Source organism: Oncorhynchus clarkii, chromosome 19 (assembly GCF_045791955.1).
Source record: "Oncorhynchus clarkii lewisi isolate Uvic-CL-2024 chromosome 19, UVic_Ocla_1.0, whole genome shotgun sequence".
Lineage (NCBI taxonomy): Eukaryota > Metazoa > Chordata > Actinopteri > Salmoniformes > Salmonidae > Oncorhynchus > Oncorhynchus clarkii.
The window spans coordinates 44,323,335-44,348,298 of record NC_092165.1 but is presented as its reverse complement, the minus strand read 5'-3'; the positions used below and the strand labels follow the sequence as shown (position 1 = coordinate 44,348,298).

The window sequence follows — 24,964 nt, the reverse complement described above, 5'->3', positions numbered from 1 at the left end:
AGTAAAGTGTTAATAATAATCACTTCTACAAGACAAGTATCATTGGTATTCTTTGGAAAAATTGAAGCCACAGATGACAATTTCAACCAAGAAAGGGGAATCAAGAAGGGGACAGAAAGTACACTGCCCTGAGATAGTGAGCTTCAATAGTATTGGGACAGTGACACTTTTGTTGTTGTTTTGGCTCTGTGTTCCAGCACTTTGGATTTGAAATGATACAATGACTGAGGTTAAAGTGCAGACTGACTACTTTAAGTTGAATGTATTTTTGTTCATATCAGGTGAACCATTTAGAAATTACAGCACTTTTTGTACATAGTCCTCCCATTTTAGGGGACCAAAACCATTTGCTGTTTATTTTGGCTGCATTTCAGATTATTTTGTGCCCAATAGAAATGAATGATAAATAATGTACGGTGTAATTTTATATAGTCACTTTTATTGTAAATAACAATATAATGTTTCTAAACACTTCTACATTAAAATGTGGATGCTACCATGATAATATCATACCCCAAGACACACTAACCTCTCACCATTACAATATCAGGGGAAGTTAGCATTTTTTTTTGGGGGGGGGGGGGGGTGGTATGATTTGTGCATCTGTAACTTTCCCACTCATCATTATTCACAATTCATTCAGGATTATCAGTAATCATGGTATCATCCACATTTAATGTAGAAGTGTTTGGAAACACTATGTTCTTAAAGTACCTCCAAAATGACAATTCATTATATTGGGAACAAAATAAGCTGAAACACAACCAAAACAAGCAGCAAATGCATCCAACAACTTTGTAGATTCACAAGCTTGATATAATCATTGCCATTGCGTGCGAGAAATACGGGACCAAACACTAAACTTGACAACTTTAATACACAAGTGAATTTGTCCCAACACTTTTGGTCCCCTAAAATGGGGGGACTATGTACAAAGTGCTGTAATTTCTAAATGGTTCACTCGATATGGATGAAAATACCCTCAAATTAAAGTTAAGTGTGCACTTTAACCTCATAGTCATTATATCATGTCAAAACCAAAGTGCTGGAGTACAGAGCCAAAACAACAAATGTGTCACTGTCCCAATACTTTTAGAGCTCACTGTATGTCTGACCACATTATTGAAAACTGTGCAATCAACTGACCACCTATCAGCAATACAAACACACTTTCCAAATGGCGCTAGCTGGTAGAAGTCCTGAATGAGTCCTTTGTTTTATTCTGTTTCAAAGCCTAAAATCCTGGGCTGAGCTACGCAGATACAGCAGTTGGCTGTTGCTAGGTGATTAAAACTAACGTTCTACCCCAGCCCTAAGCCCCCCAGCCCTGCCCACCCAACCATACATTCCACACAGACTTTCAGTTCTGAGAACAAGGAAATCTATAGTGTCAGATAGTGCATGAGGAAGCAGACCTGATGTCTACCTTTGACTCTAGAGAATACATACGCAAAAGTTTCTACTGGCAACATGAGATACCTTGTAAAGCAATGACTCCTAGAGCCATTCTTACATTTCATTTAAAAGATGCCTCAATGTCGTTTAAGAGACCAGAAAAACAACATTCTATTTGCGCAAAAGCAAGTGTCCAAGTGCAAATTTATAAACTCTTTAATAATATATAAATCATTACAATTAAATACTTGAGCCATTCTTCAATAGGTCTGGTCCATAGAGGGAGAAAGTGGTCAAAAGAAAGCAGTGATGAAGTCTTGAATAAACCTATCAAGGAATCCTGGAGAATATAAATTCTTTACTTATACATTTAAATCAAGCAAAGTCAAACTATGCTTTAATTGTATTAGTTAATTACTTTAGTAATATATACTTCCTTAAATAAAATATGCTCAAGCTGTTTTTAAATATACTGTGCTCGAAGCTGATTGCGGCAAAATTTCCCCAATTAATAAAATTATAGAAATCAATCAAATGCAAGTATGCTTAAGTTTTCTGAGCGTGAGATCAACAAGGGTATATGGCAGAATAATGACCTCGTCTTAAAGGCCCAGTGTAGTCAAAATTCTGTTTATGTGTTTTGTATCATATTGTTCAACAGCTGATGAAACTAACACTGATCCTGGAGTTGCTGGTTGAAAATACAATCTAGACAGGTCCTTCTAATCAGCAGGTTTGCATGGGTGGACATTTCGGCTTTCCATGGTGACATCACCATGCGGTAAATTGGTTAATAGACCAATAACAATAACAAAGAGTTCCAAACCTCTGCCAAGAACAGCTAGTTTTCAGTTTTTCTTCTCCACTCAGACAGTCCTAGCAAAATTCTTGCTTGAGAAATAGTTTGTGTAAAAAGTTATTTTTGTCAATTTGAATATATATCTATTACAGTAAGGTTCTTATATGTTATCCAGAATTGTTTTTTTATTGATATAAAAACAGTTGCAATGGGCCTTTAAAGGGATTTTCCCTCGACTGAACTAACCACTGCATGGCTTTGTGTTTCGTACAACCCCTTTCTCACAGCATGGCAGTTCAGTGCGCATTGCAGTTGTCTAGTAGTGCACACACAGTACAGTAGTGTCTTTGTGCGGTGGGGCCACAGTTCTCTCTAGCAGTGCCTATTTCCCCCTCTAATCCACTCTCTCAACACCTGGAATTGTGGTGCAGCAGTGAAGGGGAGGCACTGTGTTCCAAAACCTCAGACCACGTAGCTCTCTGCCTCAGAGGCCACAACTGATCTCCTGACACTCTCACTGGGCCTGGAGCTGGAAGAGGGAACCCCACCCCGCTGGGAACCCGAGGTTCTCCAGTATCTCGAAGGGGCCCTGGATGGCTTCAACCCGGCTGAGGAGGGGGCACTAGGAGTGGAGGCGGCACTAGGAGTGGAGGCTTTGGCTGGCTCAAGATTTCCACTGGGCTCAATGATAGTGTTGATGACTGTGAAGGGGACAGAAAAATCAGCCATAAATCAACACAACTAAAATGCTGAGGGGAAAAAAATAATTTAACAAAAAGCAAAAAAACATTTTAAGTGATGCTTGTTTACGTGGAGGTTTTACTCGATTTTTGTGATGAATGTGCACTTACCTTCAAGTTGTCTCTGAACTCTTCTGAGCTCTTTCAGAATCGCTGTGATTTCCTGAAATACAAATAGGCATGTTACACACTGCTGATGGAAATAAACATTATACAGCAAATCATCACAAATAACTATAAACTAACTGGAGAAACTTGAGGAAATACCAACCTTGTTTGAGCCTTTCAGGACAGGGATGTCATTTTCAGTATTGAGCTTTGATTCAATCTCCCCCCAAACGTCAGTTTTGTTGTGGAATAGTACCCTGCAAGCACAAAAACACACTCTAGTTTACAGACAGAGCAACCACATATCAAATGAGGAATTCCTATACTGAATATTTAGAATACTATATACAGATACTAATATCTGCCCATCACAGCACAGTTCACTCAGTCTGAGTCCATTAGCCATGCTAAGTGGCTGAGCTCACTCAGAAAGTCACGCAGAGCTAACGAGATTACTACATATCAGAGGACTAATAAAACGTATCATCTGGTTCTGGTATGAGATGTGAGGAGAATGGACAGAAAAGGTATTGTGAACTTTTGAACATACTTCATATCTTTGTATAAATTCATACTTTATTTTCTCAGCTAGCTGCTCTGTGTTTTCTCGAATAGCCAGAGAGATCTGGGACACTGGATTCAACATCAGATCATCCACAACAACCTGGAGAGAGATCGCAGACAAAAACAATCAGTCAACTCTCAATTTCACAAAAACATGGCTGAACAGCAACTTATAAAAAAGACAGAATCTATTTATAATGTTCAACATTCTCAAAATGGCTTGAAGTGGTATGATAAATAATAGTATGGTCTAACCACTTCCTGGTTCCATCCTCTGTGCTTAGAGTTGTATTCCTGGTCATTCATAATGGTTTGGTCGGGGTCCCTGGCTGCAGCGGATCCAGGTGGAACTCTAAGGTAGTTCACACCAGCCTCTGGGATGGGATGGACCAACTGCAATACAACAGGAGTCAGACAGTTAAGGATGGTTATCATATGTGCCAATCATAAGGTAGCTGATATGGAAACAGGGAAGAAACAACATTCAAGATTAATTGATGGATACAACCCCATTAATGACAGTCAAATTAATGTTTTGCATTGGCCACAGATGTGAGAGCAACTCATTGATAAATCTGCAACTGAGAAGGCTGGGCAGCCTGAGGAGATGGCTGTGCTGTCTGACAGCATTGTCATGACGTTGGCCTGGGGGTAGGTTTATGACAGTCATAAATAACTCTTCCCCCCTTTTTCCTCTCTCTACCCTACTGATGTTACATTTGCAAACCCCTTTGGTTAACATAGAGATTCTGGGAACATCAGAAGGTGGGGGGAAATTAACTATATTCTGGTAAGCCCGACCAATTTAACATATGCGGTGGTACTTAATGAATATGATGTCAGTTCGGTTGTCATCTGAGACATTCTCATCAATGATAAGATGACAAACTCTACAGTGGAAAGTCTACACATCAGAGTTATCAGATTCACATGGAATTGTTGTTCAATTTAAATGTTTGAATATGAAATTATTCGTGATGGGATGAAATGTGATTTTAGCTTCTAAAATGTGAGATTTGGGTTTTCATAAGGTTAGGGCTATGCTCAATCAGTGGCCCGCTCCTGTGAAGGGACATGGGCTATAAAACTTTTCAAACACGCCCCTCTCCCTTCCTATATAAAGCCTTGACGACAATGTAACCTCCTGTTCCGAGGATGACGGTCCGATGTCAGAATGGTTCAGATAATAACTACAGAATGAAGCCAACATCAGTGTGAGCTTTGGTTGCGAATGGTATGAACTTTGATCTCTTTTTCACTACAGAAGTGATACCTCCTAGCCGTTGAGTTAGCAACAGCAGCTGCAAACGAAGGTTAGGAAGGAACAGACAGAGTATTCCATCTATCACACAACGACGTTACTACAACGTATCCAATTGACCACCAGAGACATTCTTCAAAGGACTCGGTTTGGCAACACGGCCTTCCATCTACCACCAACCTACTGAAGCGCAGCTCAGAGTAAATATTTATTGCATTTTCCTTTTCCAAATGGGCGGTAATTTAGAATGCATAAGATACTGTATTTACGATAGCACAGCTTCGCCCTTTGTTCCTCAGTCTTCCCGCTCTTTCACTCAAACCCAGCCCCTTTTCTTTTGTGTAACAAGCTGTCATAACTGTTCCGCCCGCTAGGGACATTTTCCTTTATGACGTAATTTGTAATCAAGTTATGATTAATTATGTGCAATTCTGTGTGATTCGTTAGGTATTTAGTAAATAAATAATTAAACCCAATTTTGTATTGCTGATTCAACTTGTTAGCCAGGGTTCGTGCAGATAACCAAGAATTTACAACTTTCAGATGAGACTGAATTAAGGTGACGATTAATATTGACTGCTATTGATGTAAAATATTACTAGGTCTTTAAGAGTTTATTCGGAAGATAACAGCTCTATAAATATTATTTCGTGGTGCCCGACTCTCTAGTTAATTACATTTACATGATTAGCTCAATCAGGTAATATTAATTACGGAGAAATAATTTTATAGAATAGCATGTCATATCACTTAATCCGGCATAGCCAAAGACACGACAGCATGGAGATAATTAAAACTCTTGGTTGATATGTTGTGTATGTCTTCTCCAACCATTGTAACAGGATTCAGTGAACACAGGTGAGGATATACTGCATTGTGTGCTAAATAAAATATCAGTGTGACTGGGCAGTGTGGTTAACATACCACCTCCCTGGCGGTGATGGTAGAGACAGGTGTATTGGCCTCCACTGCAGAAGAGCTCTGAGGATCAGCATCACCAGTCACACCATGGATCTCCCTGGCCAGGACGGATAGATCTTTAGCCAGGTCCTGACTCAGTCTAGAAGGGGAGAACAGACCAACATAGGGATGGATACCTCAGGCAATCTACCAAGAGCGAAAAATTCAAGAAGTTTCAAATGATCTCACTACTGTTGTGAACTCAATAACCACTTCAATTACCGTGCAGATAATTAAAGCACTCAGCAATAGCATTAACTGGCTTATGCTGTGTCCTTGACATCTCAATTCACCTTGCTATCTCAGCACTGTGAGAGGACCAGTTCTGGTAGGCGTCTCCCTCGTGACTCTCCTGGTCCGAGTCTTGTGAGCGGGGTTTGGGGCGTGGGGGGATGAGAGGCTGGGAGCGGGAAGCTGAGGGGGTGTGTGAGCGTTTGTGTTTAAGGGTGCTCTGGTTAGAGTCAAATTCCTCCTCGGAGGTGGAGGTGTAGTCAGAGCCTTTCTGTCGTCGTCTAGAGCCTTTCAGCCATGAATTGGTTTGAAGGGTGTTTTAGAAAGTTAGGACGATGAGGAGAAGGTAGAAACAGAGACACCATGAAAGGACAGCATTAAAACACTATAAACCCTACACATCCCAAAACACCCAAATATACCCCATAGGCCCACATAGAAGGGTTTTGTAGTTTTGTGCTCATTCAGATGGTAAATGTACTGATGCAAGATTTAAGTCTTGCTGTATAAACTATTCATTAGGATTTTCTTTGATTCAAAAACATTCACAACCACAAATGAGCACTCAACCCAACAGTAATGGCTACTGTCACAAAGTCATGTTGTTGAAGACCATAGTCATATTGACACAATGTAGAAAGTGAAGTGTAGTTAAACCACAGATTATCGCTCAAAGGATAGAGCACGGTATTCCACATCTGACCCACAATATTCTCATAACATTGTTCTAGACAGTTATGTTATCATGATTGAAGATTGCATAATGATTATGAGAACATTGTGCAGATGGTATCCACCTTCCCCACAGGTATTCTAGTAGAAATGATTGAAATCAATTGCAAATAGCAATACAGCATTAGTGAAGTTAGTGGAGGCCCTTAAAGCCAAATCTCCAGAAGAATAAAACCAAGGCTTGCACCTTCATAACTTGTTAGTTGAACTAATTATCTCAAACTCACTCAGAACCAATTCATCTAGATAATTGATAGGACGTGACACCTTTACGCAGACCTAAATTGTGATGCCTCCAATCCAGAAGAAGTCATTTTCATGGTTCATTACATTTCTGTAATATTTCAGGAATGGCTGAGACATATTTAGACAGTTTTACCTTTCAGGTTCTTACACCTGTAATAAATGATTACTAAGACAGTACTACATAAAATTACATTTTAAAGGCAAAGGGGAGACTGATATGCGTGTTTGTTACTCACTGGCTGTGCTGCTGGTGTATTTGGCACTGCTGGAGCGGACGCGGGTGATGAGCTTGCCTAGAGCTCCAGAGGCCCTGCCTAGCGCAAGCTTAGTGCTGGGCCCGGCCACGGAGGCCTTAAGGCCAGAGCCGCTGTTAGACTCTGTGCTGCGGTTGGAGAAGCCTGTCCTGGGTGCTGAGGACTCTGTATCACTGGGAGTGGTGAAAGAGCTAGTCCTCTTCCGGGGCAGAGCCAGCATGTCCAGCCTGGAGAGCTGCTTCTTATTGTCCTGGGAGGCCTTGGAGGTCCCACTGACTTCCTGGGAGTTCTGGGAGATTCTGTCGGTCTCTGTAACCTCGTTATCGGATGCCTCGCCCAGGCGAGCCCGGCGAAGCATTGAAGCTCTTGTGGGCCGTGGGGCAGACATGCTGTTGGAGCGGCTTAGGGCCTGGGCCACTTTGGAGGACTTAGTGGGATCCTCCTTCTGCAGGGGGACAGTGTACTTCTTGCATGCAGCGGGCCGGGAGACGTCCTGGTCTGAGGAGATGGTTTCAGGCCAGTAGGGTAAGCTGAAGCTCTGGGGGTCGTCACTCAGGTCCATGGTGCCATGTTTAACAACACAGCATCTCATTCCCAGCCTCCTGTCTTGTTCAGGCTTCTTGCTGCTGTCCAATCTCTGGGACCGCCGCTTCTCGGACAGGCGATCGAAGGCTGACTGCTGGCGACTGGGCTCCTGGGTGAAGGAGCTGGCAGAGGACCTCTCCCTCTGAAGGCCAGTAGTGAAAAAGGGCTTCTTGGATCCAGTCTTAGGGGCAGTCTGGTTGTTGTGCAGGCTGGCAGTGCTCGCTGAGTCCATGTCAGACTCCCCAGACAGAGAGTTATCTATGGGGCGAGGAACAACATCAGGCGGCTGGGCCTGGAGCTTGGCCGCCAGGGCAGCCAGAGCATCCTCAGTCCCATTGAGGTAGGAGTGGGTGTCCTGGCTGCAAACACCCTGGAACGCCTCAGCAGGGTCAGGGTCATTCAGAGCAGGCTGGCTGGAGATGTGTGGGAGTCTGGTGACCTGGGCAGCATCACTTGGCTGGTCCTTAATGAAACTCTCCTGCCTGACCAGAGACACTGAGATCTCGTTGGGCTCAGGGCTGACTCTGCCCTGGTAGTTAAGCTTGGGAGCTGATGAGTTGAGCTTGACTGTCTTCTGAAATTCTTGCCCACCCTGTTGTTTGGTCAGGGTGGCTGTGGAGAACTGTGGTGTGTTGGGATGTGGTGGTGGTTTTCTCTCAATCCTGGGTGTATTGGGTCTGGATCCCCGCTCCTGTTTAGACACAGTCTCCTTAGAGCCAATGTAGAATGATGTAGACTTGGCTGGGAGTGTGGGCCTCTCCTTTTCACTGCTCTGAGATGTACTCTTGTCTGTCCTTTCTGGTGTGGGCATCTTCCTCTGCTCCACGATGGAGCCGTCGTCTGACTTACTGGCATCACTCAGGCTGTCTTGGTCAAGGTCGTCCTGTACAGACAGGTTGTGGAGGTCCTCCTGTGGTCCAAGGACTCTGGAGCTCCTCTCTTTGATATCATAGGTAGAGTAAGTGTCCTGATGGATAAGAATGCTGGGAGTTGGAGTCTCATTATTTTCCATCGATGGTGCCTGAGAAGGAATACGCTGTGTTTTGGAACTCTGGCCTTCCGATTCCACACTATTGATGTTCCGACTGAGCGTTGCCTGATGGACGGTCCTCCCACCAACTGAATGGAAACAAGAAGATACATTTTTAATCAAGTTGATAATCAGGACTATAACTCATTATCATTTCAAATTCTGTGCAAATTCCCATACCTCCTCCTGACAGGTCCATTTGTGAGGGGATTTCGAAGAGGCCTGAGGCAGGGCCAGAGTGTGTATAGTTGTCTGCCAGGCTGGCCCAGCAAGACACCCACTTAGAGCCACCAGGTACCTGCAGGGAGGATCACACTAGTTATTCACATGTCTTGACAGGAGTCAATAAATAGAAATCAGACTTAAAATAGAAGGAAAAAAATAACACAATCACATTCAAGAAATTATATTTGGTTGACAAACCGATTAGGCGAAGAAACACATTTACAGCTTAGGATGTTGGGATATTTTTTAAATCTGAAAATGACATTTTATGACAGCAAAAATCCAATCCATTCCACTCCTCAGGTAGAAACCAAGAACACCACCAGTGAAAACCAGTTGGACACACCCAAACCCAGTCAGAAGTAAAGAACTACCACACCAACACCCCCAGAAACCAACAGAGACAACTAAAGATCTAAGAGGGATATGAGGTGAACCATGGAGAGTCATGAGATCAGAACAAGTAGAATTGTGTTTCCAAGGCTGATAGCTTATTGAACCAGCAGACTGATTGTGGACTGATTAGCTGTAGAAATGTGTCACCACACTGAGCCCAGCTGGGGGGGGGGGGGGGTTACCTGCACCAGATTCTGTCCCTGCCCTGGAGCTGGCATCAGATCCACCAAGCTACTCTCCCTACGCTCCTCCCTGTCCTGAAACTCAACAGGCTTACATGCTGTTGCTGCAGTCTGGCCGGGCTGCTCTGGCCCCTCAACAACACCAAACACCTGTCAGGAACAAAGCATGATGTGAGTGTGAACGCTGTCTCTGCAGGGCTGGAGGCTGCCACATCCACTGGCTCTCCTATGTGACACTCGTGTTGGCTTGTGATAGATAGCATCATAGTCGCATACTTGACAAGGCAGGTTATCTCATATGACATGACAAGGTGTGATACTAAACAAACTTAGAGAGATAAGACGACTACAGAGAACGACAGACGACTACAGAGAACGACAGACGACTACAGAGAGTAAGGCAAAGAGACTTGCCTGTTCTATCTTGCTGCGTGCCTCCTCCACCTCTTTATCCTGGACCTCTGTCTCAATGGTGTAGGTGCCTGCTTCACTCAAGGTATCATCCTCCTCGTTCCCCAGGCCTTTGGGGCTTGTGGCCTCCAGGCTGCGTGGGGCCTCCAGGCTGCGTGGGGCCTCCAGGCTGCGTGGGGCCTCCAGGCTGCGTGGGGCCTCCAGGCTGCGTGGGGCCTCCAGGCTGCGTGGGGCCTCCAGGCTGCGTGGGGCCTCCAGGCTGCGTGGGGCCTCCAGGCTGCGTGGGGCCATGGGCATTAGAGGGGCTTTCAGGGGCACAGACTGGTGGGTACAGGATGAAGTCTGAGTCAGGTATGGCTGATGGGGGCTTGGTGTGGTCTGGTGGGGGTGGGAGTGGGGTGCTGTTGCCTCTACTGTTGGTGGGGGGCTGGTGGTAGGAGACACAGGAGACGTATTCTTCTCCCAGGTTGTGTTCATGCTCGGCCTAGACTCCTGTCTGGACTCCCTCAGGAACTCAGCCGTGAAGTCCTGGGCCAGTTTGGACCTGCGTCCCACACTTCTAAACAGCCTGGGAGGGATGGAGCAGGAGGAGATGTCGTTACTGATCCGATCCTCCATCTTCTCCCTCCTCAGGGAGCCGGCCCTCTGGGGGCCTCCAGAACCCGGGCCCTTCAAGGGAGTGGTGTACTGCTGGGTGGGGGTGCTGGGGTCGCAACTTTTCTCCGGCTTGTTCCTGAGGGCCGGGCTGTCGAGCTGGCCTGTGTTGTTGGTGAAGGACTGTGAGCGCTTCTTGCGTGGATTGTCGTCAAAGAACTCAATGACGAAGCCCTGCTGGGGGTCTGCTTTGTCCTGGCTTGGAGGAAGGGAGTGAGACTGAGGATCCTCTGAGTCAGGGTTGGTGAAGGGTCTAGGGAGGGCCAGCTGGGGTGGAAGAGATTTGTGAGGGCCCATCGGTGGCTTTAATTGGATAGCCCGTTTCCCGTTTACAACAGGATCCTCAGAGTCACTCCGAGTCCCATCCTCATGGTGGTGGCCTGATGATAAAAACAGAAACACGTTAGCTCTCAGACAGCAACAGAGGATAGTAACCGTGGAGTCAGTGAATAAATGGTCAGAGTTCACCTGTGGAAGCCTCGTTGCAGATGGGCAGGCCACTCTTTGAGCTGAACATGTCCTCTGTCCGAGACCTACTCCTCATCATGCTCACATCGCTTTGGACCAGCCAATCAGCCACCTTGCACTCCGCTGATATCACCTCAATGGGTGCTGTCACCGCCTCCTTACCCGGGAGCTTGCGTTGCTGGCGGAAGGAAAACTTTGTCACATGGTCCTTGATCTTGATCTTGCTTGGTGTGCATTCATCAAACTCAATGGTGAAGGAGGCGTGGCTCTGCACCACAGGGGGTGTGGAGGTGGGGACTGGAGGGAGAACAGGGACAGGGAGAGAAGGGGGGTCAGTGTCCTTAGTGGGAACCTCATGGAGCTCCTGCTGCTGGAACTCCTTGTTGGGTATCTCAAAGTAGCTTGGCTCCCTGTGGTGTGAGTAGATTGTCTTGGCCTGGCTGTCTGACAGGGAGCCGCTGATCTCATGTCTGGAGCCCTCTTTAGTATTCTCTGTTAGGGCAGACACAGTGGGAAGACAGTAGGTCTATATAGATTAATACTGTAAGTTGCAGGCACGAAGGACATGCAGTATGTGAGGTGGGTAAGGGAAGGAATCACAGACACAACTCTAACGAAATATTACAGGGGAGTGCTAACAACTGTGGCATACTACACCATTCAAGGAAAACAGAATTTTAAAACTCTGTCTCTGCCAAGTATTCACTCTTAAACTGAAGCCATAAATAACAACATTGCTCCAGCAGCTAGACTGAGCAAACAAACAGATACATCAGCCAATCAGTGGGTGCCAGGCCAGCTGGACATGTAAAAATGTCACTGTGGGAGCTTGGAGTCCCAAAGGAGAACGGCTGAGAGGTAATCTGTTCCAGCCAGGCTGGGCAGCATGAGGCTGACAGTCACCCTCCCTCCTCTACCCCGTCCCCTGGGTTTACAGGGTAATCCATCACGAGGCGCTGGCTGCTGGCCTGACATGGTCCAGGACTGGCTTGGCTCAGTGGGGACACTGGCCGCTCCCTGTCCCCAGTGGGCACTACAGAGCTAAACACCATTCATCTCTTAGTACACTGCATCCAACACTGATGTGGTGCCATAACAAAGTGTTATGTTTGCCACTCTAATCAAATACAAGAGCAGTAACCTTTATGAGCCAGCACAGCTAATAAGAAAACTGAAATACCAGGCCTCTTTCAAAGTGACACACTCACTCTCACATATCCTGATCAACAAATTCATTGATAGAGTAATAGTAGAGTAATGTTTGTTTCAGACCTGCAGGGTCCTCGTCTGCCCGCTGTCCTCCACTGTGTTCAGCATCATCCTCCCCCCACCACAACGGCTGCCCATACAGAGGAGTGGGTCTGGACACTGGAGTCTCGCTGGCCACTAACAAAAGCACACACACGGACAGAGAGTGAAAGAAATCAGAGAACAGAATTAGTATAGCGCCAACTGAATGATGTAACTGTTATTCCTACTATTTATGGCAGAATGATTACACAAAAGCTTTAGGCCTAAACACCATAACATCTGTACAATGCCAAAGCATTACAAAACAGCATAGCAAAAACAGTCACAGTAGATAACATTAGGAATAATATAATGCATTTTGTCCCACGAAAATGTTTCTAACTTTGATAAGAACGCGCTCAGCGTGTCATCTGGAAAAACGTGTAGCGCTGGCGGGGGGGGGGGGGGGGGGGGGGGGGGGGGGGGTGTCCCTCCTATAACTTTTATGTAGAAGGACTGAGAAGCTCAGTTCTAGTGGCTTTTTAAAAAGGACATTATTCTACAAAATGAATGGAAATAAAAGTATGTCGACACCATTTTAAATATAATTTCTACCTGAGCCCAATAACACAATGGTAAATGAGCCCAATAACACAATGGTAAATGAGCCCAATAACACAATGGTAAATGAGCCCAATAACACAACGGTAAAATGGATTATGTTTAATTATTTTAACATATTGGGCCAAGTAAATAACCTATGCATGGTCCATATTATCAGGTAGGCTATGCCTTTAGCCCAAATGATGTAGCAAAGTGCAAATAAATAGGCTGAAGCATGGTGTTTCCTATCTGCATTTACCGTATTTGGCTAATCATTAGCCAGATCCCATATGTGATCGTTTAATTAGTTATTATCCTATTGATTAATTTTATGCCACAAAAAAACGTGCATAAACAGTGAATATAATGTACTGTAGGCCTAACTGTTAGGGTAACACACTGTACTTCTCACAGAAACCACTTAATGTCACAATTTCTCGCAACACTTCCCTGGTTGCCACTACTAATGCGCAACAAAAATATGTTTCATCAAAAAATGTTAAGTCACTCCTCCCACAAAAAAAAGTGTGTGGTAGGGTACCTAGGGCTGTGGCGGTCACAAAATTTGGTCAGCTGGTGACACACTCACACAGCTCTCTGTCACGTGATCACGTTTTTCTCACAGGCTACAAATGAAGACCGACACATCGGGGACGCAACTGCGCACGTCCTTATCCAATTCTGAGGTGCATATTGAAGATAATGGAAGAATTGTCCACATTTACTTTTTGTCGTCAGTCAACAAGATGAGTAGGCCTAAAGAACAGCAAAAGCACTAGCCTATGTCAATCTACTATCCCCCATAGTACAGAAGATGACCTATTCTATTCTGTGCGAGAAATAAATATTCCAAACATAGTCTGGAACAGTTGTGGGAGATCCAAAATTAATACAACCACTAGCATCAAAAAAACAAAACAAATTATGCAGTGTAGCTGACCCAACAGATCAGAACGCTTAGCATAAAATGTCGATAAACTATTAGGCTATTTCTTCACACTATAAGCGCAGCAATGCTATAGGCTATAAGCGGGAATGTTCCATTAACGGAACACACCATTATCAAACGTGACCACAAACGCAATTATGCATGTAATGCTTTTATTATATGAAAATGAACTTCCCCAAACTTGAAACGCACAAATAAATAAATAAATAAATAAATATATAAATATATATATATATATATATATATATATATATATGCCAGTTAGGCTCTACACTTCTTGTAAAGCAGATTAATGTGCTTAATTAAGAAGTTATTTGACCACTTTAGTTGTGATACAAAAATCATTAAACATATAGGCCTATGGGCTAGGCTACAAAGGCTGTGCGACTATGATTAGAAAAGGTTTAGGGGAAAATAGGCACTATTTCACTTAAATAGTGAATGGAGGAAGCTTTTCCCAGTGGTTTATTTTCCTGCCAGCTAGGTAGGCTATACTCCTGTTGTAAATAATTTTTATTTTTTTATTTCACCTTTATTTAACCAGGTAGGCTAGTTGAGAACAAGTTCTCATTTGCAACTGCGACCTGGCCAAGATAAAGCATAGCAGTGTGAATAGACAACAGAGTTACACATGGAGTAAACAATTAACAAGTCAATAACAGTAGAAAAAAAGAGAGTTTTTATACATTGTGTGCAAAAGGCATGAGGAGGTAGGCGAATAGTTACAATTTTGCAGATTAACACTGGAGTGATAAATGATCAGATGGTCATGTACAGGTAGAGATATTGGTGTGCAAAAGAGAAGAAAAGTAAATAAATAAAAACAGTATGGGGATGAGGTAGGTAAAATTGGGTGGGCTATTTACCGATAGACTATGTACAGCTGCAGCGATCGGTTAGCTGCTCAGATAGCAGATGTTTGAAGTTGGTGAGGGAGATAAAAGTCTCCAACTTCAGCGATTTTTGCAATTCGTTCCAGTCACAGGCAGCAGAGAACTGGAACGAAAGGCGGCCAAATGAGGTGTTGGCTTTAGGGATGATCAGTGAGATACACCTGCTGGAGCGCTTGCTACGGGTGGGTGTTGCCATCGTGACCAGTGAACTGAGATAAGGCGGAGCTTTACCTAGCATGGACTTGTAGATGACCTGGAGCCAGTGGGTCTGGCGACGAATATGTAGTGAGGGCCAGCCGACTAGAGCATACAGGTCGCAGTGGTGGGTGGTATAAGGTGCTTTAGTAACAAAACGCAATGTGCTTAATATTAGGAAAGTTGAGAAATAAATATTGTAGGCCTAGCCTATAGAAAGCTGATGAGATCCTCATTTTTTTATTAGCAGCCATCACGCTGTTTTCTCCCACAATTACATAGCCTATAGAAATGTTGTGCAATATGAGCTCATGGGGTCTCATGAAGTGTTTGATTAGATTTCAGATTACATTTGGGTTGATGTCAGAGTGATTAGAGGGACAATAGAGTGCTGAGTACCAAGAAGTTAGCAAGTTTGTTAGGCTACTAATGACCAGCAGCAGAATCAGAGCTTGGAGAAGCCTAATTACCATGACTAAACAGTCATGTGAAATTTGACTGCCTTCATGACTCGTGGCCACCGGTATGACGGTAATACGGTCACAACAACAGCCCTAGACGTGCCTTTCTGTTTCTCCCTCTCTCTGTTGATGTCTTATTGTGTGTTCTGGGAAACATCACTTTGGAGTTGTAGTGCTTTGGTTTATTTAGGCCAGTGTGTGAGACCCAATGGAGCGCTTTAGTTCACACAGACACCAGGCATGTGGATAATCTGATTTATGCCACATAGGCTAGCATCCCGGGCTGGCCAGACAGCTGTTAAACGTCATCACAGCCATGAAGGTGACAAGAAATCTGCCCTAATGCTCTTACTGGTCGGATGGATAAAAACAATATGGATAAATCATGATTATGTATGTCTGTACAGTGCTGTGAAAAAATATTTCCCTCCTTTCTGATTTTCTCAATTTTTGATACTGAATGTTATACTTAATATTAGATAAAGGGAACTTGAGTTTACAAATAAATAAAAAATCTTACATATTGTATTTATTTAAAAAGTTTTCCAACACCCAGTTCCCTTGTGTGAAAAAAGTAATTGCCCCCTTACACTCAATAACTGGTTGTGCCACCTTTAGCTCCACTGACTGCAACCAAATGCTTCCTGTAGTTGTTGATCAGTCTCTCACATCGCTGTGGATTAATTTTGGCCCATTCTACCATGCAGAACTGCTTTAACTAAAGCAACATTTGTAGGTTTCAAGTCCTGCTGTAGAATTCTCTAATACAGAGCAGAACTCATGGTTAATTATATTAAGGCAAATCGTCCAGGTCCTGAGGCAGCAAAGCATCCCCAAACCGTCACCACCATGTTTGACTGTTGGTATGGAGGTTCTTACTGTGGAATGCAGTGTTTGGTTATCATCGGACATAAATGTGACCCATCTTGTCCAAAAAGTTGTCTTGTGTATGAGCAGGTGTTCCTAATGTTTTATACACTCAGTGTACTGTAGATGGAAGGTTATAGCAGTTTTTCTTAATGTTCTGCTCTGGAGAGATGGGTCACTAAACTCTGCAGGCCAGTGTTTTTATTTGAAAAGCTTCACATTTTACTTTCATTACCGTATCTCCTCCCTTTATTGAAGATTAGGATTAGAGTGTCCAGTCTCATTCTCCTCCCAGAAGGATTGTGTATCACATGATCCCATTTATAACAGAAGGCCCCTCTCCCTGCTTGGTCTAGGGCCTGGGAATAACTGATTTAGTGTTTCTGCTGCACTCATTTTGGAGCATGAAAAATATATCTGCTGAGGCGCACTTCGAAGATGCTAGAACAGTCCACTTTTACTATTCCTCTGCAAACAAAATTAGTAATGAACAGAAAAATCAGACAATCCCATAGTAGAATAGTTTATCTACATACCTAGTCGTCTTGTTGTGTGTTCTACATGAAAGAAATATTCCTCGTGGCACAAGTGCCATAGGAAGGGAAACATGCATTCTAACAAGCAGTCAATGCACAACAATTCTTGTAATCGCAAAAACAGCAGTTAATGGCCTTTGTTAAAAAGAGGGGCATCCCAGCTTTCCATTCCTACTTCATTTATTTATCCTAAATATGCGAACTGCACCATTTTAAACCCAGAGTTTTTAGCAGCAGCATGGTTAAGTATGTTACTGCTCAGCAATTTGCAGTGAGTGCATAGCAGAGAGTGGGGATAAATGGAACACCGGTCAATTCTAGGGTAGCTTGAAGTAAAACGCCACTCTACCTCTTAACTTCTGATGAGATAGATATTTTTTGTTGCGCAAGAGTAGTGGCAACCGGGGAATTGTTGGGGGGGGGGGGGGTTGTGACATTAAGTGGTTTCTGGGATCAATAGGATAATAACTAATTGAAAGATCACATTTGGGATCTGGCTAATGATTAGCCAAATACGGTAAATGCAGATAGGCAACACCATGCTTCAGCCTATTTATTTGCACTTTGCTACATCAGTTGGGCTAAAGGCATAGCCTACCTGATAATATGGACCACGATTTGGCTATATACACATGGCCCAATATGTAAAAAAATGTATACAATTTTGTTAATTACAATGTGTTATTGGGTTAATTTCTGGATGTGGAAATTATCATTTACATGGTGTCAGAATACTTTTATTTTCATTCATTTTGGAGTAGAAAATTATTTTAAAAAGTTACCAAAACTGAGCTTCTAAGTCCATCTACATGAAAACAGAGGACAGTTACTGTAACGTCTATGGTGGAAAGAGTGAATAGCCCTAGGTCCTGTCAGGGTAGACTAGTCACACCCAGGCCTACTGTATACTCAGAGAGCCTGCAGACTGCTTTAAGGAGAGGTCAGGCTCCACAGTCCACACCTTGCAAGGCAGCAGGAAAAACAGACATATCCTGCTCACAGCCTCAGTGTCTGAACTGTCAACAGGGTGCGGACCCTGCCACTGTACTGTCACTGTGGTCACCTCACCAGTCCAGCTGCTCCAGTAGGAAATAAGGAATCAGTCAGCAGCTATATTAACCCATCACATACAGGCAGAGGAAGAGGCTGAATGTAAACCTCTAAAGGAAGTGTTCACTGCTGGTGTCTGTTGTGTCATTCCCTTGTGACTGTCAGTAGTTAAAGCCACTAGTGATGGTCCACCCCTGCATTACCCTGCTGAGAACAAGCCTCAGTGCTTTAGGAACTTAACTGCACTGTAAATCCTATACAATCCCAAAAGATGTAGCCCTGAGCAGAGCTGAGGACAGAGGGACACCTGTAAGTACTGTTACGGTGCGGTGTGTGAGACAGCAAATCCACAATCCCCCTAACAGCCGTGCCCGCTTGGCACGAAAAACACAGCCACACACACACACACACACACACAGCCACACTTCTAATCCTTCTAGTGCACATGCTAGCACCACCAGAAGTAGGTTCAGCACTACTGCCTATGTCTGGAGCCCCAGTCCAGAGGCATGGTAGACAGACATAAGGCTTTGTGTGTCCCAGCTCAACAGGCCAGGCCAATATCACTTCACTCATCCTGCCAACTAGAGTTCCACACTAGTAATGCTGCTCGTCTGACCCTACTGGATTGAACCTTTGACCCGATCCCCTCACAAGGTAACTTGATCGTATACAATGGGTTCGCTTAACAAGGAGAGCTGTGTGCATTAACAGATCCTCTAACACTTTTTGGTATAAAAGGCTTCTTCTTCCTCACGTAAATAAGATAATGAAACTGACATCAGCAGCAATATTTTACCTAAGGCATAACAGACTGGTATTTGCTGGTACTGTTTGTGGCAAGACAAACAGTTAAGTTCATCAATTGTAATTGCTATCATTTTCGACCTTGCAGAGAAAATGCCTAGGCCTGGTCTATAATGTAGGATCGCACATATACTGTGGGCTCTAGAAGAAAAGGACAACAAGAGGTGGACTGGGGCAGAGTTGAAGTTGCGAGTTAAACAGGGTTTTTACCTGCTGCGAGGGCAGCTTTATGCTCGGCTTTCTCCTGTTTGAAGCAGGATGAGTCTATGGTCTTCTCCTTAGCATGCTGCCTCTCCTTCTCCTTCTTCCTGGCCTCCAGTGCCTTCATACTCATCTGCAGCTGGCTGGTGTACTTCACATGCTAAAACACACAAGAGGAAAGTAGGATATGAAGAAGCCTCTACCTGACTATCACTCATATTCATAGATGATATGTACATGTGTGGAAGTTCTCACTTACTTTGAGAGCCTCCTCTGGCACCTTGTGTTGACTCCTCTCCAGGATGTACACATGAGAATGTGGAAGCAGAGTTAAAGAAGGTTTATTCTGACAGGAGCGACTGTGTTATAATAAATAATACATGCAACTTTTTCCCCCTGTTATTTCAACTCAATTTAACGATTCATGTTTTTCAGCTCAGAGGTTCACGAGTCCAAGAAATGTTCAGTCCAGAGTTGAACATAATCTAAAACCCCTGACTCAAACCACAAGGAATGAACATGCTGGGAGAGTTGGGTTCACCAACCACAGAGGAAGAAGAAAATGTGTGTTTTAAATTGCAAGTGTAGACAAAACTTTCTGAAATCCAATTGTTTGTAAAAAAAAAAAAAAAATTAAAAACATAATTACAACAAAAAAATATGCATTCGTTTGATCCAATCAAGAAAATCCCTAATCAATGAAGAATCAGTAAAACAATAAGAGAATTACAAAATCATAATCAGATAAACAAAAGGATATCATATCCAAAGCGGATGACATCAGAGAGCATCAGGGTAATGTAAGTCTCGTCTGGGATTCTCAGATCATTCACAAAAGTCTGGGGAGAAAATAAAGTTTGTTTTTGTGTGTTTACATTGAAAGCATCAGAAAAATGTATACACAGGAATTATTTGTTTTCACAACAATCCTGATTAGTTCAATTCCATTGGAATAATAACAGATACTGATGATAAATGAGTTAGTTCTCACACTGGCAACAGGTCCTTCCCTTCCACACACAGCCTCTGGGGTTTGCCAAAGCTAAGATGCTTTGCAGTTGGCTGTTTTCCCAGTGAAAGTTAAGCTATCCTACCTGTACGTTAAGGCATTAATGAGATTATGCAGTTATGTAATGGCCATCTATGCTGAGTAGGGCTCAGGAAGGCAGTCAGGGGACACGTGGGTAAATAGCCTATCAGTGTGTGTACAGTAAAGTACAAATAAGAAACAGCCACCATGATACATGTCAGTAACATCTAATATTCTGTGCTGTTTAGATGGGGATGTTCTAACAGATGGTGCCACAAAACACACTTCAGGGAAAAATACTGTCTTTCCCTCTCCTCATTCCTGTGGAATAACAGTGCAATGAAGTGGCAATAGTACAAAGAGAGAGAGAGTGTGTGTGTGAGAGACACCAGAAGGAGAAGACGAGAGCGAGAGAGACACCAGAAGAAGAAGACGAGAGAGAGAGAGAGAGACACCAGAAGAAGAAGACGAGAGAGAGAGAGAGAGAGAGAGAGAGAGACACCAGAAGAAGAAGACGAGAGAGAGAGAGAGAGAGAGAGACACCAGAAGAAGAAGACGCGAGAGAGAGAGAGAGAGACACCAGAAGAAGAAGACGCGAGAGAGAGAGAGAGAGACACCAGAAGAAGAAGACGCGAGAGAGAGAGAGAGAGACACCAGAAGAAGAAGACGCGAGAGAGAGAGAGAGAGACACCAGAAGAAGAAGACGCGAGAGAGAGAGAGAGAGACACCAGAAGAAGAAGACGCGAGAGAGAGAGAGAGAGACACCAGAAGAAGAAGACGCGAGAGAGAGAGACACCAGAAGAAGAAGACGCGAGAGAGAGAGAGACACCAGAAGAAGAAGACGCGAGAGAGAGAGAGACACCAGAAGAAGAAGACGCGAGAGAGAGAGAGACACCAGAAGAAGAAGACGCGAGAGAGAGAGAGAGACACCAGAAGAAGAAGACGCGAGAGAGAGAGAGAGACACCAGAAGAAGAAGACGCGAGAGAGAGAGAGAGACACCAGAAGAAGAAGACGCGAGAGAGAGAGAGAGACACCAGAAGAAGAAGACGCGAGAGAGAGAGAGAGACACCAGAAGAAGAAGACGCGAGAGAGAGAGAGACACACCAGAAGAAGAAGACGCGAGAGAGAGAGAGACACCAGAAGAAGAAGACGCGAGAGAGAGAGAGACACCAGAAGAAGACGAGAGAGAGAGAGAGACACCAGAAGAAGAAGACGAGAGAGAGACACCAGAAGAAGAAGACGAGAGAGAGAGAGAGAGACACCAGAAGAAGAAGACGAGAGAGAGAGAGACACCAGAAGAAAGGGACCAGGACAGCAGAAAATGTAGTGCTCATTGCTGCTCTAACAACCATCTCTGGCACTGAGAGAGGGCTCTTTTGTGCTAGGGCTGGGGGACTGGTAGTGGGCCTCTGGACCCTCCAGGGAGGGCTGTGGCTGGCTGGATCCTTTATTCAACTTGTAAGCAGGGGACATGGACTCACCCCGTTCAGGCTGCCCAGGTCCTTCACCATGTGCTCGTCTGTGGCTGGGTTGTAGTTGACGACTGCATGCTGCTTGTCCACACTGCGCGACTGTAAAACAATACAGAGAACAAAGCTGAGAATCTCATACTGATGGGCTAACCAACCTCAGACTGGATACTGTCATAAGCAGCGCAACAAAATATTTGCAATGAAGGCTACATGCATGTACAGTAGATACACAATGTGCTCACAGCCAAACGAATAGGCCTTTGAGTTTGCTTACATTCTTGCAAATAATCACTATTAACCAATGCAAGCCTGGTGCTTATGTTAACCACTGTTGAAATCAAATAATATTTTATTTGTCACATGCGCCGAATACCTTACCGTGTAATGCTTACTACCCCTTAACCAACAATGCAGTTAATCAAATATTTACTAAATAAACTAAACTATTATATATATATAAAATAACAATGAGGCTATATACAGGGAGTACTTGTAACAAGTCAATGTGCGAGGTACAGGTTAGTCGAGGTCATTTGTACATGTAGGAAGGGGTAAAGTGACTATGCATAGATGATTAACAGCGAGTAGCAGCACTGTAAATACTTTTTTATTTAAGCCATTTTAAAATAAGGCTGTAACGTAACAAAATGTGGAAAAAGTCAAGGGTCCTGAAAACTTTCTGAATGCACTGTAAGTAAGCAATATTTCCAATGATGCCTGAAAGTGTTGCCTGAATGTGGACAAGAGCAGCTTTTCAATTCTGCAAGCAGATGTGGTGGGAAGGACATTTTGAACAAACAGACTGAGGAAGCATTCTTTTTTTCCAGTGGCTTAAATAAAGAGATAAAGCAAGACTGAGAAGTACACAGAGAGAAACTCCCAAATAATTACAAACAGTAACTAGAAGCAGGATTTTTTTGTTGTTGAAAAACAGCAGGGTGGAATGCATCACTTGCATTTTGCTTTGACATTGAACAGTTGCCAGAGGCAATTCTCCCAGCAGGCACTAATCTTATAAAACACTCGTAACAAACACAAATACACACCTCTCATGTACACACAGGTCAACTCCTACCAGATCTCTAGTACATTAACCTAACTTGCTTTCTTTGCGTTATGACCCTAATATAGGCCACATCCTTTCACAAGAGGGTGAATGGACAGCTGATTGTGTAAGGGTCACATGACAGATTGATGGTGTCTGGTGTGTAAACATAAGGTGCTGTAGATGTCGTACACACCTGCAACATGAGCTCGCACTCCTCCCGGCCTACAAAGATCATCTCTGGTGGCAACCGATGTCTTGTACCTGAGCTGCTGACCAGGAACCATGACGTCACACTCATCTTGGAGCCCCGACTCAGAGCCTTCTTCGCATCCTGGGAGGGGACAACACGTAGAGAAGTAGATTATTGTTGTCACCACATTCACAGTAATTGTGATTTAAAATCGTAATCCACCGAATGGGATTTTGGTGGCTGCACAACTAACCAAGCAACTATTTATAAGATTAGATTACCAATTGGACAACCAACAAGTCATCAAGTCTTTCCAGATCTATTTGCACAACTCATTTGATCATGTGCTTTGACAGTTGAGTCCATTATTCTTAGGAATGTCACATTGTCATCAAGTGATACTCATGCACACACACACACCACACCCAAACGAAAAGGCATTCAGCACACTGGGATTCCTTCAATACTGGCCCATGGAAAAGGATAAGGAGGAACTGACTACATTTTTATGCCCCAATTTATTTTCCACAAAGCTGAGCAAGACACTTAGTTAGACATGTTGCAAACACAGCAATTTACAGTCTACAAGCATGATTGGATCTTATCAAGCTCGACAATGGATTTGTTTGGGTGCCTGAACTAACTCATTCTCAGTATTGATCATCTTCGCTGAACAAATCATACAGTTTGGTCAACCTCAACTGCTATTTGCTACAATAATATTACCATACCACTCAAAGAGAAAATTGGTTTGGGTTGGAGGTGCAACTAACTACACGCATAACTAGGCCTATGTTAGAAATATCTGTGATCAATGGCTTGTACTGTGGTGGTAGTAGTAAGCTAAGCTAACTATATGCTCTCCAGTCACTTTACTAGCCAATACATCACACATAACTAACTATATGGAAAATGAATGCAAATCATCATATCTAGTTGTCAAACAAGCTAAAAGAATATGTCCGTGATGGTAATAGAAAACGATGCTGCTGAAGGTTCCAATGTAACAACACTTGCTGTAACGTTAGCCAGCAGTTGACATGTTCATTCTTATGGTGAGACTGACCCTCCACTTGTACTAAATTATATTAATTCGAAAGAATTTGTAAATGACTGGTCTACCACAGTAGCTAGGTTCTGTCTGTGGTTAACTAGTTAACTTTAGCTAGCTACCTATTTTAGCTGAAGGCCAAACATGATCATACAGGAAATAGGAAAGGTTTTCCCGAATCGACAAAAGCCGTTTTTACGACTCCCTCCCTTCACAAGCATACCTTTAATCCGGACCCTGCTTTCTTCAGAAGAGTAGCCAGCGTTAACACAATAAATACAAATGTACAGTTGTATCTGTGTCCTCGTTTAGTAAAGTAGTCACAAGAGCACTGATGGCCGTCCAGGTAAATGGCGAACACACCCTCACTTCAACATTCACTTGACAAGCTGACAAACCCTGAGATTCCACTTCACTTTCTCTGCCGCGCACAAGGCTCGACTTCTTCCAGTGACGCTGGACCAGTCAGTACCATTGTCAAATAAAATGTTTTGACACCTGCATGACAGATAATAATAACACAAAAAACGTGAATAAAGTATCGCAGTGCTAAATAAAATACAGGAAATTGTCTAACTTTGCTCTAAAATTTGGTGTTTGGAAAATAATACAAACCGTAAGTGATGGTTTTGTTTGTATAAGTAATTACATCTGAATTAATAAACCATAAAGTAAATACAACTTTTGTAACAACAGTATTCGTGAAATTATGTTTCAGAAACGGTCAGTAATGTCGTAGAAACTCGTTCACATCGAGACAGCATTCCTTTAAAATTACCATATGCAGTGGATTTCATTATAATGACAGTGTTATTTCTGGTGGATACAATGTTGCATACATCAGACAGGTGTGGAGTTATTTTCTGTCAGTCCACAGAAGACTGGAAATAATGTTATCTTTGGTTTACGTGCGATGATTTAGTAAGTAATTATCAATCACTGCCTATTGGAAATTACCTGTCACAGATGTTCTACTACTATCCGCTAGATGGTGCTCTACCTACGACTAAATAAAAAATGTCAGTCTCAAAATTCCAGTTGATACCAAGCACTTGCAACTACTTTAACATACGGTAGTAAACAGATCACTACATTTACTTTCCCATGGCCTACATGCAGGTAAATACAACATAACTACT

The 24,964-nt window shown here is 43.5% G+C and overlaps 1 protein-coding gene across 3 annotated transcripts; it reads right to left on the bottom strand.

Moving 5' to 3' along the window:
- Positions 1–589: 589 nt before the first annotated feature.
- LOC139375268 (centrosomal protein of 170 kDa protein B-like) lies at positions 590–24,192 on the bottom strand. Of its 3 annotated transcripts, none has more exons than XM_071116885.1 (19): positions 24,049–24,192; positions 22,778–22,915; positions 21,546–21,635; positions 19,794–19,872; positions 19,293–19,351; positions 19,043–19,193; positions 12,514–12,627; positions 11,242–11,733; positions 10,123–11,153; positions 9,709–9,858; positions 9,086–9,203; positions 7,273–8,994; positions 6,121–6,346; positions 5,792–5,927; positions 3,862–3,999; positions 3,618–3,706; positions 3,206–3,299; positions 3,046–3,097; positions 590–2,895 (listed from the first exon to the last, which is right to left on the bottom strand). In XM_071116885.1, the coding sequence occupies exons 2-19, from the start codon at positions 22,880–22,882 to the stop codon at positions 2,657–2,659; spliced, it is 5,085 nt and encodes a 1,694-aa protein (XP_070972986.1). In that variant the 5' UTR covers positions 22,883–22,915; positions 24,049–24,192; the 3' UTR covers positions 590–2,656. The 3 variants fall into 3 exon arrangements, with proteins under 3 accessions (XP_070972986.1, XP_070972984.1, XP_070972985.1); XM_071116883.1 differs by having other exon boundaries at positions 6,121–6,241; positions 24,049–24,175; XM_071116884.1 differs by having other exon boundaries at positions 11,242–11,538; positions 24,049–24,175.
- Between the last annotated feature and the right edge of the window lie 772 nt (positions 24,193–24,964).

Coding starts and splice junctions, on each gene's coding strand:
- LOC139375268 (XM_071116885.1), bottom strand. CDS start 22,882: ATGAGTGTGACGTCATGGTTCCTGGTCAGCAGCTCAGGTACAAGACAT. Junction 8,995..9,085: donor AATGGACCTGTCAGGAGGAG/GTATGGGAATTT, acceptor GTTTCCATTCAG/TTGGTGGGAGGACCGTCCAT. Junction 3,098..3,205: donor TCCTGAAAGGCTCAAACAAG/GTTGGTATTTCC, acceptor TTTGTATTTCAG/GAAATCACAGCGATTCTGAA.